The 13,110-nt window shown below is 48.1% G+C and overlaps 1 protein-coding gene across 23 annotated transcripts in view; it reads left to right on the top strand.

Annotated features, from left to right (window-relative positions):
- Positions 1-13,110, top strand: part of DGKD (diacylglycerol kinase delta) — a 1,053,390-nt gene that overhangs the window by 290,517 nt on the left and 749,763 nt on the right. For all 23 annotated transcript variants that reach the window (XM_086943829.1, XM_086943836.1, XM_086943828.1 and 20 more), the window contains one exon: positions 9,614-9,746. In XM_086943829.1, the coding sequence (XP_086799955.1) occupies positions 9,614-9,746 (133 nt within the window). The remainder of the gene's footprint in view (positions 1-9,613; positions 9,747-13,110) is intronic.

Raw genomic sequence — 13,110 nt, 5'->3', positions numbered from 1 at the left:
GTGGATCATGCCAGATGGCATATGCTGGCTCTGCAGTGGGACCTGAAGTCTCAGTGGCCACAGCATCAGGGCAACCTGTCCGATCACATTCAGATCTCGGAGGGCACTACACAACAATTGCAGTGGTGGCTCATAAATCACGATTGTGTCAATGGCAGATCCCTCTCCCTTCCCCAACCGGAGCACACAGTGGTGATGGATGCGTCCCTCATGGGATGGAGTGACCACATGGGAGAGGTGGAGATCAGAGGACTCTGGTCTCTGGCGTAGTCCAGGCTTCAAATCAACCTTTTGGAGCTTCGGGCGATCCAACTTGCACTGAAGGCATTCCTTCCCTCTGTCCGGGGAAGTGTGATGCAGGCGTTCACGGACAACACCACCGACATGTGGTACTGCAACAAATAGAGCGGGTTGGGGTTGTGGAGCCTATGTCAGGAGGCTCTGCGCCTCTGGACATGGCTGGAACATCAGGGCATTTCCTTGGTGGTTCGACACTTGGCAGGTTCTTTGAACGCCAGGGCGGACAAACTCTGCCGTCGATGATGGATCACGAAAGGCGTCTGCACTCTGACGTGGCGCAAGGTCTCAGCAGTTGTGAGAACTTGGTTAGATCTATTGGCCACCGAAAGAACGTGTAATGTCAGCAGTTTTGCGCGTTGGAATTTCCAAGGCAGCACTCGCTCGGCGACGCTTTTCGTCACGAGTGGAGTTGTGGTCTGTTGTACGCCTTTCCACTTATACCACTTCTGCCCAGAGTGCTGAAGAAGCTCATGCATGACCGGGCCCAAATCATCCTTGTGGCTCCAGGTTGGGCACAAAGATACTGGTATCCCGAGCTACTCGGCATGGCCATCTACCCCCCGATCTAACTGCCTCTTTGGGAGGATCTTCTCTCGCAGCAGCAGGGGACGGTCCTCCACCCGAACCTGTCCAGCCTCCACCTTCATGCGTGGAGATTGAGTGGCGACAGTTGAAAGCTTTCGACCTTCCTGAAGTCTGTCATATCATCTTGGCAGCCAGGCGTCCCTCCACTAAAACAGTATACGCCTGTAGGTGGAACAAATTTGTGGCATGTTGCACAGCAAATGCTGTAGATCCTTTCTGCCCCTCTTTCGGAGGTTCTTCTGTTCCTTCCTTCTTTCTTTGGCCCAGCAGGGCTCTGCTCTGGGCACTATCAAGGGCTCAAGGGCTACCTTTCGGCTATCACAGCCTTTTTAAAGCTTCCTGATCAGCCTTCTCTTTTCAAGTCCCCCGTTGTAAATAGATTCTTGAAAGGCATTACGCACATGTTCCATCCTGTCCCTTTCGTGATGCCTCAGTGGTACTTGAATCTTGTTCTGACTTATCTGATGTGTGCTCCTTTTGAGCCACTTCAAACCTGTCCTCTTCGTCTTCTCACTTTAAAGACTGCTTTCCTGGTTGCCATCACCTCTGCCAGAAGAGTGAGTGAGCTTGAGGCTCTTGCTTCTAAACCTCCTTTTCTTTCTGTTCATCCGGACAAGGTTGTCCTAAGAACACGTCTGTCTTTTCTGCCAAAGGTTGTCACCGATTTTCTAATCGGGCTGACCATCACTTCGCCCACCTTCTTTCTGCCTCCATATCCTTCAAAAGAGGAAGAGAGGTCCACTGTCTGGACCCAAAACGTGTGTTCTCATTCTCTCTGAACCGCACACAACATTTCTGGGTGGATGATCAGCTCTTTTTTGGCTACGTGGGCGCCAAAAAAGGTCGGGCCGTGCACAAGCGGACCATCTCCCAGTGGGTTGTTCTGTGCATCAAAGCCTGCTACTCTTTGGCTAGTAAGGAGCCTCCAGTGGGGCTACGTGCCCATTTTACCAGGGCGATGGCCGCCACTACTGCTTTGGGACGGGAGTTCCCTTGCATGATATCTGTCAGGCAGCTATGTGGGCCTCGCTGCACACGTTTACCAATCACTATTACCTGGACAGCTGTCCAGGCAATAGAGACCGCTTCTTTGGCCGTTCCGTTCTTCAGGACTTTCTGGTGTGATCTTGGTTCGCAGGCCCACCACCGGGGTTGGTATTGCTGGGGTATCTATTCTACGGTAAGGAATCTATCACTGACGTGTTTCTTTCAGATGCACAAGTTACTTACCTTTGGTAACAATATATCTGTAAGAAACATTAGGTAGTGATAGATTCCTTACTGCCCCACCCATCCTCTCCATTTCTGCGAACTGATTTCTAAGGTTGGGGTCATTCTTTTCAGGGCCCTAGTTTCATTGCACCAGTGGCCAGTTTCTTGCATGGCTCTGCGTTTCTGGCGCGGAAAGTCGTGTACAGAACTGATGTCAGCGCGCGAGGGCAGCGTTTAAGTACCTACCACGACGTCATCCCGGCGACCATGACGCCGACTATGGACACGGAACAAACCAACGTCACCTTCCTACTGCTAACGAAACTTTCTGAATCCCGTCTGACACCTGGGGGTAATTCTCCGGTAAGGAATCTCACTAACTAATGTTTCTTACAGCTATATTGTTACCGAAGGTAAGTGACTTGTGCTTCATAAATAAACCCCTAATATGGGGTTTGTTTCTTGGAAGAAATAAGTTTGCCCAGTGATGCCAAAGCAACATGGTGCCCGCTCTGTATGCTTCTTTATTTTCTGTGCAGCTACCAACTCAACAGACATACTGAAGGTAATGAGCTTCTTACCAAGAAGGCACGAATTTCATGGTATGTTGAGCAGTCCTCAGCCAGGGGAGAGGAAGACATTGCCTCTCCCAACCTGGCCTGCAGACAGGCTCCCGGCCAGTGTCCATAATACCTTGTATGCTAGTGTGTCTGACCTTTAATTTCTGTTGGTTAAACTGCTATTTCTGGTTTTAGTGTAACCACATATATTGGTTACTTGAGTCGTCCTTCAGCTATGACAATTTCACATATTTCTGTGCAGTGTTCAAGTCTATCCTTTATTATTTTGGTACCTTGCTAAGTATAGACACCTTTAGCTTCTAGCTCAGAACTGTGTCTCTACTTTATTTGTTTACAATAGAACGCCCATTTTGTCGACTGATTATCCTCTACATACATTCTGTGAAAGAATTGCTGTACCTTAAACAGCATCACCTCTCTAATATGATTGTTATTAGTATTTGGGGTTTTGGTCTCAGCTTGGTAATCTTTTTTTAAATATGTGGCTTGGAATGGCTTACACTTTTAAGATTATGTTTTGGGGAATATCTTTCTATAGAGATCTCATACATATTTTAAAAGTGTATGGAGAAATCCCTGTATATTTGTTTAATTTACATGCGGGGAAGAGGCTTTTTAGAGGCGGATATGTTAAATGACATTAAAGAATAAGGCATGTGAATGGTAAGGAGGCTTAGGCGATAGGATCATCCTTTCCTCTAGACGTGCACTTTGGGTAGTATACACCATTGAAAAACGACTGCCACAAATTTTCTAAATCAAAAAAGTGCATGCTAATTTCCCTGTGACCGAGGTATAGATTGTTGAAAGAAAATTCTCTTTGTACCAAAGATACTCTTCCAACCCTAGTAACCACGAGTTTTGCAGCGTGAATCTTTCTGGATTCACTATGCTGTGCATATTCCGCGGTCTTGTGGTTGGGTCCGGATTCGTAGTCTTTTCTTTGTTTTTTTTTGTAGCCCTTGTGGGCGTCAGCGTCACACCTCCTCGGGTGCATTTCCGGTGACGTCGGCATGCTTCCTGCGGAAGCTCCCACTCTTGGGCGCCATCTTCAGATTCTTTTTTCCGCGGTCGGGTCTGGATCGTTCCCGTTGGGCTCCAGACATTTTTGGAGAAAGTACTGAAAAGATTGGAAGTTGAATAAGATATTGGAATAAGAAGACTTCACAGAACATTGACAAAGAGAAAAGGTGAAAACCTCGAGAACTTCGACGATCGTTGACGTCCACGCGGTCAGGGAGGCCTGAACCCACGAGGATGGACAACACGCCGTTCAAGTTCTGCCCGAACTGCAGACACAAGTACGCGCAGAAAGACCAGCATCCGGTTTGCAACCTTTGCCTGCCGGTAGAACACAGAAGCGAGGACTGCAACGCCTGCTCCTTCTTCGCCCAGAAGACCCTTCGTGTGAGGAAGAGACTGAGGGTAGCACACGCCACCCTCGAAGGAAAATCCCCAACGCCATCGCTGTACGAGCTGGGGATGTCCTCGGAGGAAGAGGACAACGCTGCCGCCGAAGACGACAGCTACACGGTCGTAGAGACCGATTACAAGAAGACGCCTGATAAGGTAGGAGACTCGACGTCCCACAAGAACACGAGAGACTCTGAGTCTCGAAAGCACGAGGGCTAGAGCCCGAAGGCGCCGACGCAGCGACATCTGCCGTCCGGGACCACAAACAGGCCCAGCGGATCCTCGGAGAAGGAGTCCCTGGCGCCGAGAGCTGTTGATCAGCAGAAAGCGTCGAAGATCGTCACCGAAAGGGACCGATCGACGTCGAGGGAGAAAGACCCTAAAGCCTCGGCGCCGTCCAAGGACCCGAAAGCCAGTTCGACGTCCAAGCCATCGACGCCGAGAATCTCGCCGCCGAGCCAGCCGGCGAAGAGAGGGGCCGAACGTTCCGAAGCCGAAAACGCGGCCGAGATGGAAAGGAAAAGACGTCGGCTAGAAGCCGAAATGGCAAGCCTCTTGCAGCGGAGAAAAGATTTCAACGCCGAGATGAGTGCCTTCAAAATTCCACACAAGACCAAGCACGCCGTGCTAGATCTGGTCGAAGAGGAAGAAGAACAGGTCGACGACCAGGTGCCTAGCGACGAGATGGTCGACGACCAGGAAGGTGAAGAGAATCCCTACGAGGATTACAGCTATGAGGAGGAAGAGGGCAGTAGGTTGGACGCCGAGTCGGCCACCTCTGACCCACACCAGGAGGATTACCTAGACGTCGACACCGAGAGCCCGGAAGAGGCGGTCGACTCATACCCCTCGAGGCCCTCGCCGCCGGACGACATCGGGGCATACAACGCGGCGATACAATCTGCCGCAGCTGCATTCAAGCTAAAGCTCGACGAGGAAAAGCAGAAAGCAGACTTCCTGCTAGAGACCTTGCTCCCAACACAAACAAGAAGCCAGTTCCTTCCAATGCTCAACAGCGTCTTGGCTGAGGGAAAGGAAGCGTTCAAAGAGCCCGCAACATGCAAGGCGGTAACTCCCAGAACAGAGAAAAAGTACAAACACTCATCAAAGGACCCGGCCTACATTCGGGGCGAGGTCTCCGCTGACTCCATTATCACGGCCACAGCTAGGAAGAGGGCGAGCGTATCCACTACCACTGGCCCGCCACCGGATAAGGAGAGCAAGAGGATGGATCTGGTAGGGAGAAGGATCGAGCGGAATGCAGCAACCCACTGGCGCATGGCTAATTCCAACGCCCTATTAAACAGGCACAAGTACCAGATCATGGAGGGGCTGGGGCAGTTGGTGAAGGACCTACCCCAGGATGCCAGGCAGAAGGCCGAGAAATTGATCGAAGAAGGGAAAAACATGGCAAATTCTTGCCTTAAGACGGCCCTGGACGGAGCAGACACCGCCAGCAGGCTCATGATGGTGGGTGTCACGGAAAGGAGACACGCCTGGCTCAGGATTTCAGGGTTCAAACCCGAGGTACAACACAGTATCCTGAACACACCGTTCAACGGCGAAACGCTTTTCGGAGCAACAGTGGACGAGAAACTATGCCAACTCAAAAAAGATAACGAGACGGCAAGATCCATGGGGGCATTGCAGTTCAGAGGCAATAGAAGAGGCACCCCGGCACGGAGGCCCGGCGGAAGAGGTGGAAACCAGCCAGGTACATCGCACCAGGCCTTCCAGCAAGCGAACCAGGCAGACTCGCAGGCTCAGCAAGGTCACCAGAAGCAGTCCTGGCAGTACCAGCCAAGAGGTCAGTCCTTTCGAGGGAGAAATGGACGTGGCCAGAATAGAAGAGGGGGACAGCAGCCCACCTCGAAGTGACTTCAAGGACCTACGGGTGCCCGACCACAGAAAAGATCCCAGGGGGCACCACGTACGAAGGGGTCAAGACAATCTAAACACCTACGACCACATGACACCAGTGGGAGGAAGATTAAAGTTTTACCTCCAAGAATTTAGAGAAATAACATCGGACAAATGGATCCTAAACATTATCCAATTCGGATACTGCTTGGAGTTGGAGAGAAAGCCAACGAACAGAAAACCAAGGGGAAAGCCACCAGCAAGAGAACAGCTGGCGAGGCTTCGGGAAGAAGTGCAAGAACTTCTACAAAAACAGGCCATAGAAAGGGTTCCCTTCAGGGAAAGAAACAAGGGAATATACTCAACGTACTTCCTAGTACCAAAGGTCGACGACAAGATGAGACCCATCCTAGACCTGAGGTTCCTCAACAAATTCATAAGAACACAAAAGTTCAAGATGACCTCCCTGCAGGAGGTGCTGCCGCAGTTGCAGGTCGGAGACTTCATGGTCACGATAGACCTCAAGGACGCCTACTTACACATACCGATGAACGAGAAGCACAAGCATATGCTCAGGTTCACAATCGGAGGAGACCACTACCAGTTCACAACGCTAGCCTTCGGACTAAAATCAGCACCGAGGGTGTTCACGAAGTGCCTCGCGGCAGTCGCAGCGCACTTACGAAGACAGGGGATACACGTATACCCTTACCTGGACGACTGGCTGGTGAAAGCAAACTCGTACCAGAAGTGCAAGCAGCATGCACAGACAGTGACGAGCACGCTCATAAACTTGGGGTTCTCCGTCCATTGGAAGAAATCATCAATGGAGCCGGAGCAAGTGAAGATCTTCCTGGGGGCAGAGATCAACACCTTACAGGGCAAGGTGTTCCCCAGCGAGAAGAGAGCGAGGGCTCTGGTCAAGGAAACTCGCCTCTACCAGAAGGGACAAGCTCGGACAGTGAGGACTGCGAGCAAGATCATGGGGATGATGGCATCATGCATCCACCTAGTGCCGAATGTGCGGCTCCACATGAGACCCATGCAAGAATGGCTCCAGGATCAATGGTCACAAGCTTCGGGCAGTTGGGAGGATCTTGTGGTGGTGACGCACGCAGTGCAGAAGGAGATGGCATGGTGGACCATGGAGAACTTAACAAGGGGACAGCCTCACACACCCCCAACTCCGACAGTGACCATCACCACAGACACATCCCTGAAGGGATGGGGCGCTCACATGGAGGAACTCAAAGTGAGGGGTCTTTGGACACCAGCAGATGCGACAAAGCACATCAATTACCTCGAATTGAAGACGATCTTCCTTGCACTGAAAGCCTTCCAAACAAGACTGTACAGGCAAAGGGTGTTGCTGCAGACAGACAACACCACAGCGATGTTCTACATCAACAAGCAGGGTGGAACACAGTCAACAACACTTTCAACGCTGGCACAGGAGATATGGAGATGGGCCATCCCTCTCCAGATAGACCTGCTAGCCATACACCTACCAGGGAAGGAGAACATTCAGGCAGACTGGCTGAGCAGACAGACATCGGCATCCCACGAGTGGGAGCTCAATGCTCAGGAGACAAGGTGGCTGTTCAACAGGTGGGGAACGCCAACAGTGGACCTGTTTGCAACACGCCAGAATGCGAAATGCCGAAACTTCGCATCCAGACAACACGAAGAAGGGTCCCTTGGGAATGCCCTATGGATAGATTGGTCCGGGACATTTGCTTACGCTTTTCCCCCGATACCGCTGATACACAGAGTACTGAGCAAGTGCAGAGCGAGCAAGATGACCCTGATACTGGTCGCGCCACAGTGGGCGAGGCAGACATGGTACTCGCAGATCATGGAGATGGCACAGTGTGCACCCCACAGATTCGGCAGAAGAAAAGACCTGCTCTCCATGCAGAACGGAGAGGTGCTGCACCCAGAACCAGAGAGCATGAGCCTAGTAGCATGGCTCCTGAAGACATAGAGTTCGCACATTTGAGACTGCCAGAGAGCACCCTCAGGATCCTTCGGGAGGCACGAAGGCCCAGCACACGGAAGTGCTATGTCGCAAAGTGGAAAAGATTGACGGTGTGGTGCAGGCGGGAGAGACTTCACAAGAAAATGAAGAAGGAATCCACAGTGCTAAAGTACCTGACGCACTTACTGGAGAAAAACCTCAGCTCGTCCTCCTTGAGAGTACACTTGGCGGCTATAGTGGCCTACACAAGGGGTGAGATGGGCAGAAGCTTCTTCACATCACAAGTTGTCAAGAGGTTCCTGGAAGGGGCGAAGAGGATAGCACCACCCAAGCGTGTGCCACCGCCGGCATGGAACTTAAACGTAGTCCTGACGGAACTCATGAAGGAGCCCTTTGAGCCACTTCACAGGGCCTCCTTACAGATGCTAACTATGAAAACTGCCTTCCTGGTTGCAATAACGTCCTTACGCAGAGTGAGCGAGCTGAAAGCGCTAACGCTACAGGAACCCTACTTACAAATACACAATGATAGGGTGGTGATGAGGACCGACCCACACTTCATGCCGAAGGTGGTGTCCAAATTCCACTTGAACCAGTCCATACAGATACTGAGTTTTTTCCAAAAACCAACCACTAGCGCAGAGCGAGCTCTGCACACCTTAGACGCCAGAAGGGCGGTCATGCATTACATTGAAAGGACGAAAGGACACAGGAAAACGGAACAGTTGTTTGTGTCGTTCGCCAGCAGTTGCATGGGCAAGGCAGTAACTAAGAACACTATCGCACGATGGATCGCGCACACAATCGAACTCTGCCACAAAAGGGCAGGACAAGAACTGGCAGAGGGGGCTCGTGCCCACTCCACTAGGAAAAAGGGGGCTACGATAGCCTTCCTGGCCAATACACCCATACAAGACATATGCCTGGCGGCAACATGGGCTTCGGTGCACACATTCACAAAGCACTACTGCGTGGATGTTCAAACGAACAAGGAAGCACAAGTAGGACAAAGGGTGCTCCAGCATATATTCAGAAACCAGAGCTCATCTTCCACCCAGCCGCCACAGAAATGAGAAACCGCTACAAAATCTATGCACAGCATAGTGAATCCAGAAAGATTCACGCTGCAAAACGAATAGTTTCTTACCTGTCGGTGTAGTTTTGCAGCTTGAAGATCTTTCTGGATTCACTAGCGAACCCACCCACCTCCGCCAGAAAGATGAGGCTGGAGAGAGAAGAGGTGGTCAAAAAAAAAAAAAAAAAAGGGAAAAGAAAGGGGAGAGAAGTGAGAGACTTTAAGGACAAAGCGGTAAAAAATTCTCACCTAAATAGAACATTGCCATTGCTTCGGAAACGGAAGAAACACGGAAAAATGAATCCGAAGATGGCGCCCAAGAGTGGGAGCTTCCGTAGGAAGCATGCCGACGTCACCGGAAATGCACCCGAGGAGGTGTGACGCCGACGCCCACAAGGGCTACAAAAAAACCCCCCAAAAAAAACAAAGAAAAGACTACGAATCCGGACCCAACCACAAGACCGCAGAATATGCACAGCATAGTGAATCCAGAAAGATCTTCAAGCTGCAAAACTACACCGACAGGTAAGAAACTATTAGTTTTTTGGAATGTCTGTTCTTTGATACGTTTGGATTGCTTTTTGTTAACGAAATACTTTTCATTTCCAGTCAGCACAATACAGTATGGACCACTTCTCAGGGATGCACAACTGGCATGCCTGCTCACATGCACGACCTACTTACTGCAACGTTTGCCGTGAAGCACTGTCTGGAGTCACTTCGCATGGCCTATCCTGTGAAGGTAAGTTATACTCCTATTCTGCTCTTCATTTTTGACATAGGATCGGCTTTAGAAGAAATCTTTCTTTTTTCACCTTTCACCTGAACAAATAGACTCTTACTATGAATGACTGCATCTAACCTTCCCTCATTCTACCACTCATTTGGACCCTCATGTACAAGTAACTGTACTGAAGTTTCTCCGATTCTGCCAATGTTGTGCAACTTCAAGTGCACATGTGCACTTTCTTTAGTTCCCACTTTCTTAATCTCTCATAGACTCTTTTGCACGAAAACTATAACAAAATGTGCAACCTTATGTGTCTAGGAGTGCAGATTTTACACTAGATCCTCGAGATGTGCATATAAGGAATCTAAATTGAATTTTATTACAAAGTGGCTATTTTGATCATCTTGCCCTCCTAGAACAAAGATGCACCATGAAGAGTGACTTTTCAGCGAGATACTGCTGATGCGAATGCTGGTATATTTAGAATTAATTTTGACTAGTTATGAGGTAATGTGATGTTCTTGCTATTTTGCCTGTCTCAGAAAAACTGGTATTTCAAGTTGTGAGGAAGGCTGAATCATTAAACAGTGGAGTCTGATGTATCAGTCAGATACTTCCTCGGCTTCTTTTGTTTTAATTCCTCATCCACAGTAGTACAACGTTGTCACATACCAGTCACATGTGAAGGCATCTTGTTGATATCTTATTAACAATAAAAAAACACTCTACACAGAAATCGCCAAGTTACTATTTATATGGGATGCATAACTGTAAATCAACATTCTAGTTATGTGTTTGCTGTTAAGGGTAGGACCCATATTCTCACCTGTTATATAGATTTGTGCATTATAGTGTATTGCCATAAACCCACATATTCTGTCCAGGGCAAGTGCCAACTCCTACTGCAAAATGAAAGTCTGTTGATATTGCACTCTTAAGTGATTTTCTTTTAGAGTGTGGAATGCAGCAATAGGTTTCAGTTTCTGGAACTGATGTTAGACTGAGCCAGTCTATAGTGACGTAGATGCTCTTTTTGTTGCAAACTTTATCTCAGAGTAGGTTCACTGCTTTGAATCTGTTGAAGCACCATGCAATGCTATACTTGATCCCACACAAAAGAGCAAAAGATATTCACCTGAGGGATTCTTTCTTTACTGGCCCCCTTGCTTTCCTTCTGCGGGAATTCTCACAGTTCCTACTGCTGCTATTGAAAGTGGTCCAATGTTGTCTCTAAGATGTTTTTTTTTAAACTTGATTATGTAGTGCTTCTTACATGGCTAGATGGAGGTATCAGGCGGTTTTCTTTGAAAACAGAATAACTGAGCATCCTGGTATCCTGCTGAGTGATAGTTACTTAGCATGACCGGACAATATAGCATACAAAGTGCTTGAATCATGTTACATTATTATCAATTGTTATTTTCATTTTATGTCCCTTTTAGGTTTTATTGGCAAAGCTATAAACATCTTTTAGGTTGCACAGAATACAGTAACTCTCAAGTAACACAAACACTAACAGAACAGCGAGAACCTAGACAACACAAACTGTGCTGTAACAATGTACCCTCCCCAAAGCAGTCATTTATAACTTGTGTCCTGAATTATAATTCTATCATAATCGCACTAGGCAGCTGAGAGATCGAGTCCATCCCTAGTTGTTTCTTTCCTTCAGACCTATTTTCGTGTAAATGTAGGTTTTTAAACCCAGTGGCATTCGAACTTTGGAGTGATGATGCCCATATGTTCATGTGAAATATATCTCGGAGATATGTGCTTTAGTGCAAAAACGCAGTATGTAGAAATGATGCCCGTAAAATGGTCTCTCATACCACTAGTGAGTGCAGCCAAGTCAGTACATGCTTTATGTCAGGACTTTTCCTTGATGTAGGAATGCCCTTAACTGCTCTAGTCATCCGGTCACTCTGCATCCTCTAAATAACATAGGAAAACAAGCTTACCTTTCTCTCCAGTCTCCCATGTAGACTTACCTGACTGTTTCTTCTTGTTGGATACCTTTCATTTACATCTTGGATGCCAATTGATTTGCTTATTATTTGCATGTTTATGGTAATGTGTATGCCTGTGGTCCATGATGGCCTTACTGCACCAAGTCACTGAAACATTAGAAGTACTGATGCTTTGCTCATTCAGGGCATGTATATGTTTCGTCACCTTTCTTCAGGGCTTCCTTTGTACATTTTGGGCCTTTTCCATCTAATCTCCTTCCCAATGTGGCCTGCAGAGCTTTACATTATTCTTGAAATATACTTAGCTTTGCCCTAGGCAGCATTGTTCCCTCTATTGCCTTAATCGAAGACTCTGTGCCATTTTACATGCTTTTCTAAGCATGAGGTGAAGTAAGGCCTTGAGTTTTGTCCAAAGAGGCCATGACCGGGCTCACCTTTCTTGGTTATTGCTTCACCTAAGACTCCATCCTAGGCTCTTCAATCAGGGGATGCCTGAGGTGTACCTGGGGGCATATGCACTGGAGCACTACAAAGATTTTCCCTGGAACATTTTGTCTAATGTCTAATGGAGCTTTGTGTCAAAGAACTAGGCCTTCAGAGCTATGCCCCTGCCTTGTCTGCTGGTCACTTCCTGGCATTTCATGATTTTTGTTGTTTTTCCTTCTGGGGCTCTTATGCCTAGAGAAACTATAACAGGCCTGTACTTAAACCACCGACCCTGGTTTTGTTTCATGGCAACACCTGGGGAGGAGTGGGGTATGGCTTTACTATCAGCATAATGTTTGCTTCCTGAATTGCATCTCAGTTTCTCTCTGTGGTTCTTTTATCCCCAGGGGAGTAGGGAGGATACCCCTAGACGACCCCCCCCATGCTCAGTAAACTACAAATACTCTATGGAAAAGGAACATTTAGTGAAAGTAGTATATATATATGTTCTATATCTTGTATGAAAATATCCTTCAGCAATCTTTCAGTTTTAAAGGATGAAGATCCTAACCCACTCACTTAGAGGTAAGCTTCATCATAGTGACCAAATTAGTCAGAGTGTGTCCCAGGGCTACAATCCTTCTTCAAGAGGAGCTCTTTCTGGCCCTATGTGTAGTTTTTCTGATGACTTAGTGTACCAGTAGAGAGCCAAAGGGGATGAGAGTGAAATTACTACTCAACTACCTACTGTATGATAAACTTCTTTGTTAGTATTACCAGTATTTAGTATTAAAAGCTGCAATGCAGGTGAATCATTTGACCCTGTTTATGAGGTCGCATGTTTCAGCCTGATTTTAGATGCCCTCTATGAGGATCTATTGGCTTTTTCAGAACCAACTCTTCCATCACGTCTGCCACTTTCCCGGATACATTGAAACTTTCAGAAATCAATGCTCTCCACAAGAAGCCCACAGCAAACCCAA

This window comes from Lissotriton vulgaris, chromosome 11 (genome assembly GCF_964263255.1).
Source record: "Lissotriton vulgaris chromosome 11, aLisVul1.2, whole genome shotgun sequence".
NCBI lineage: Eukaryota > Metazoa > Chordata > Amphibia > Caudata > Salamandridae > Lissotriton > Lissotriton vulgaris.
The sequence above is the reverse complement of the archived record's forward strand: the minus strand, read 5'-3'. Positions and strand labels throughout refer to the sequence as shown.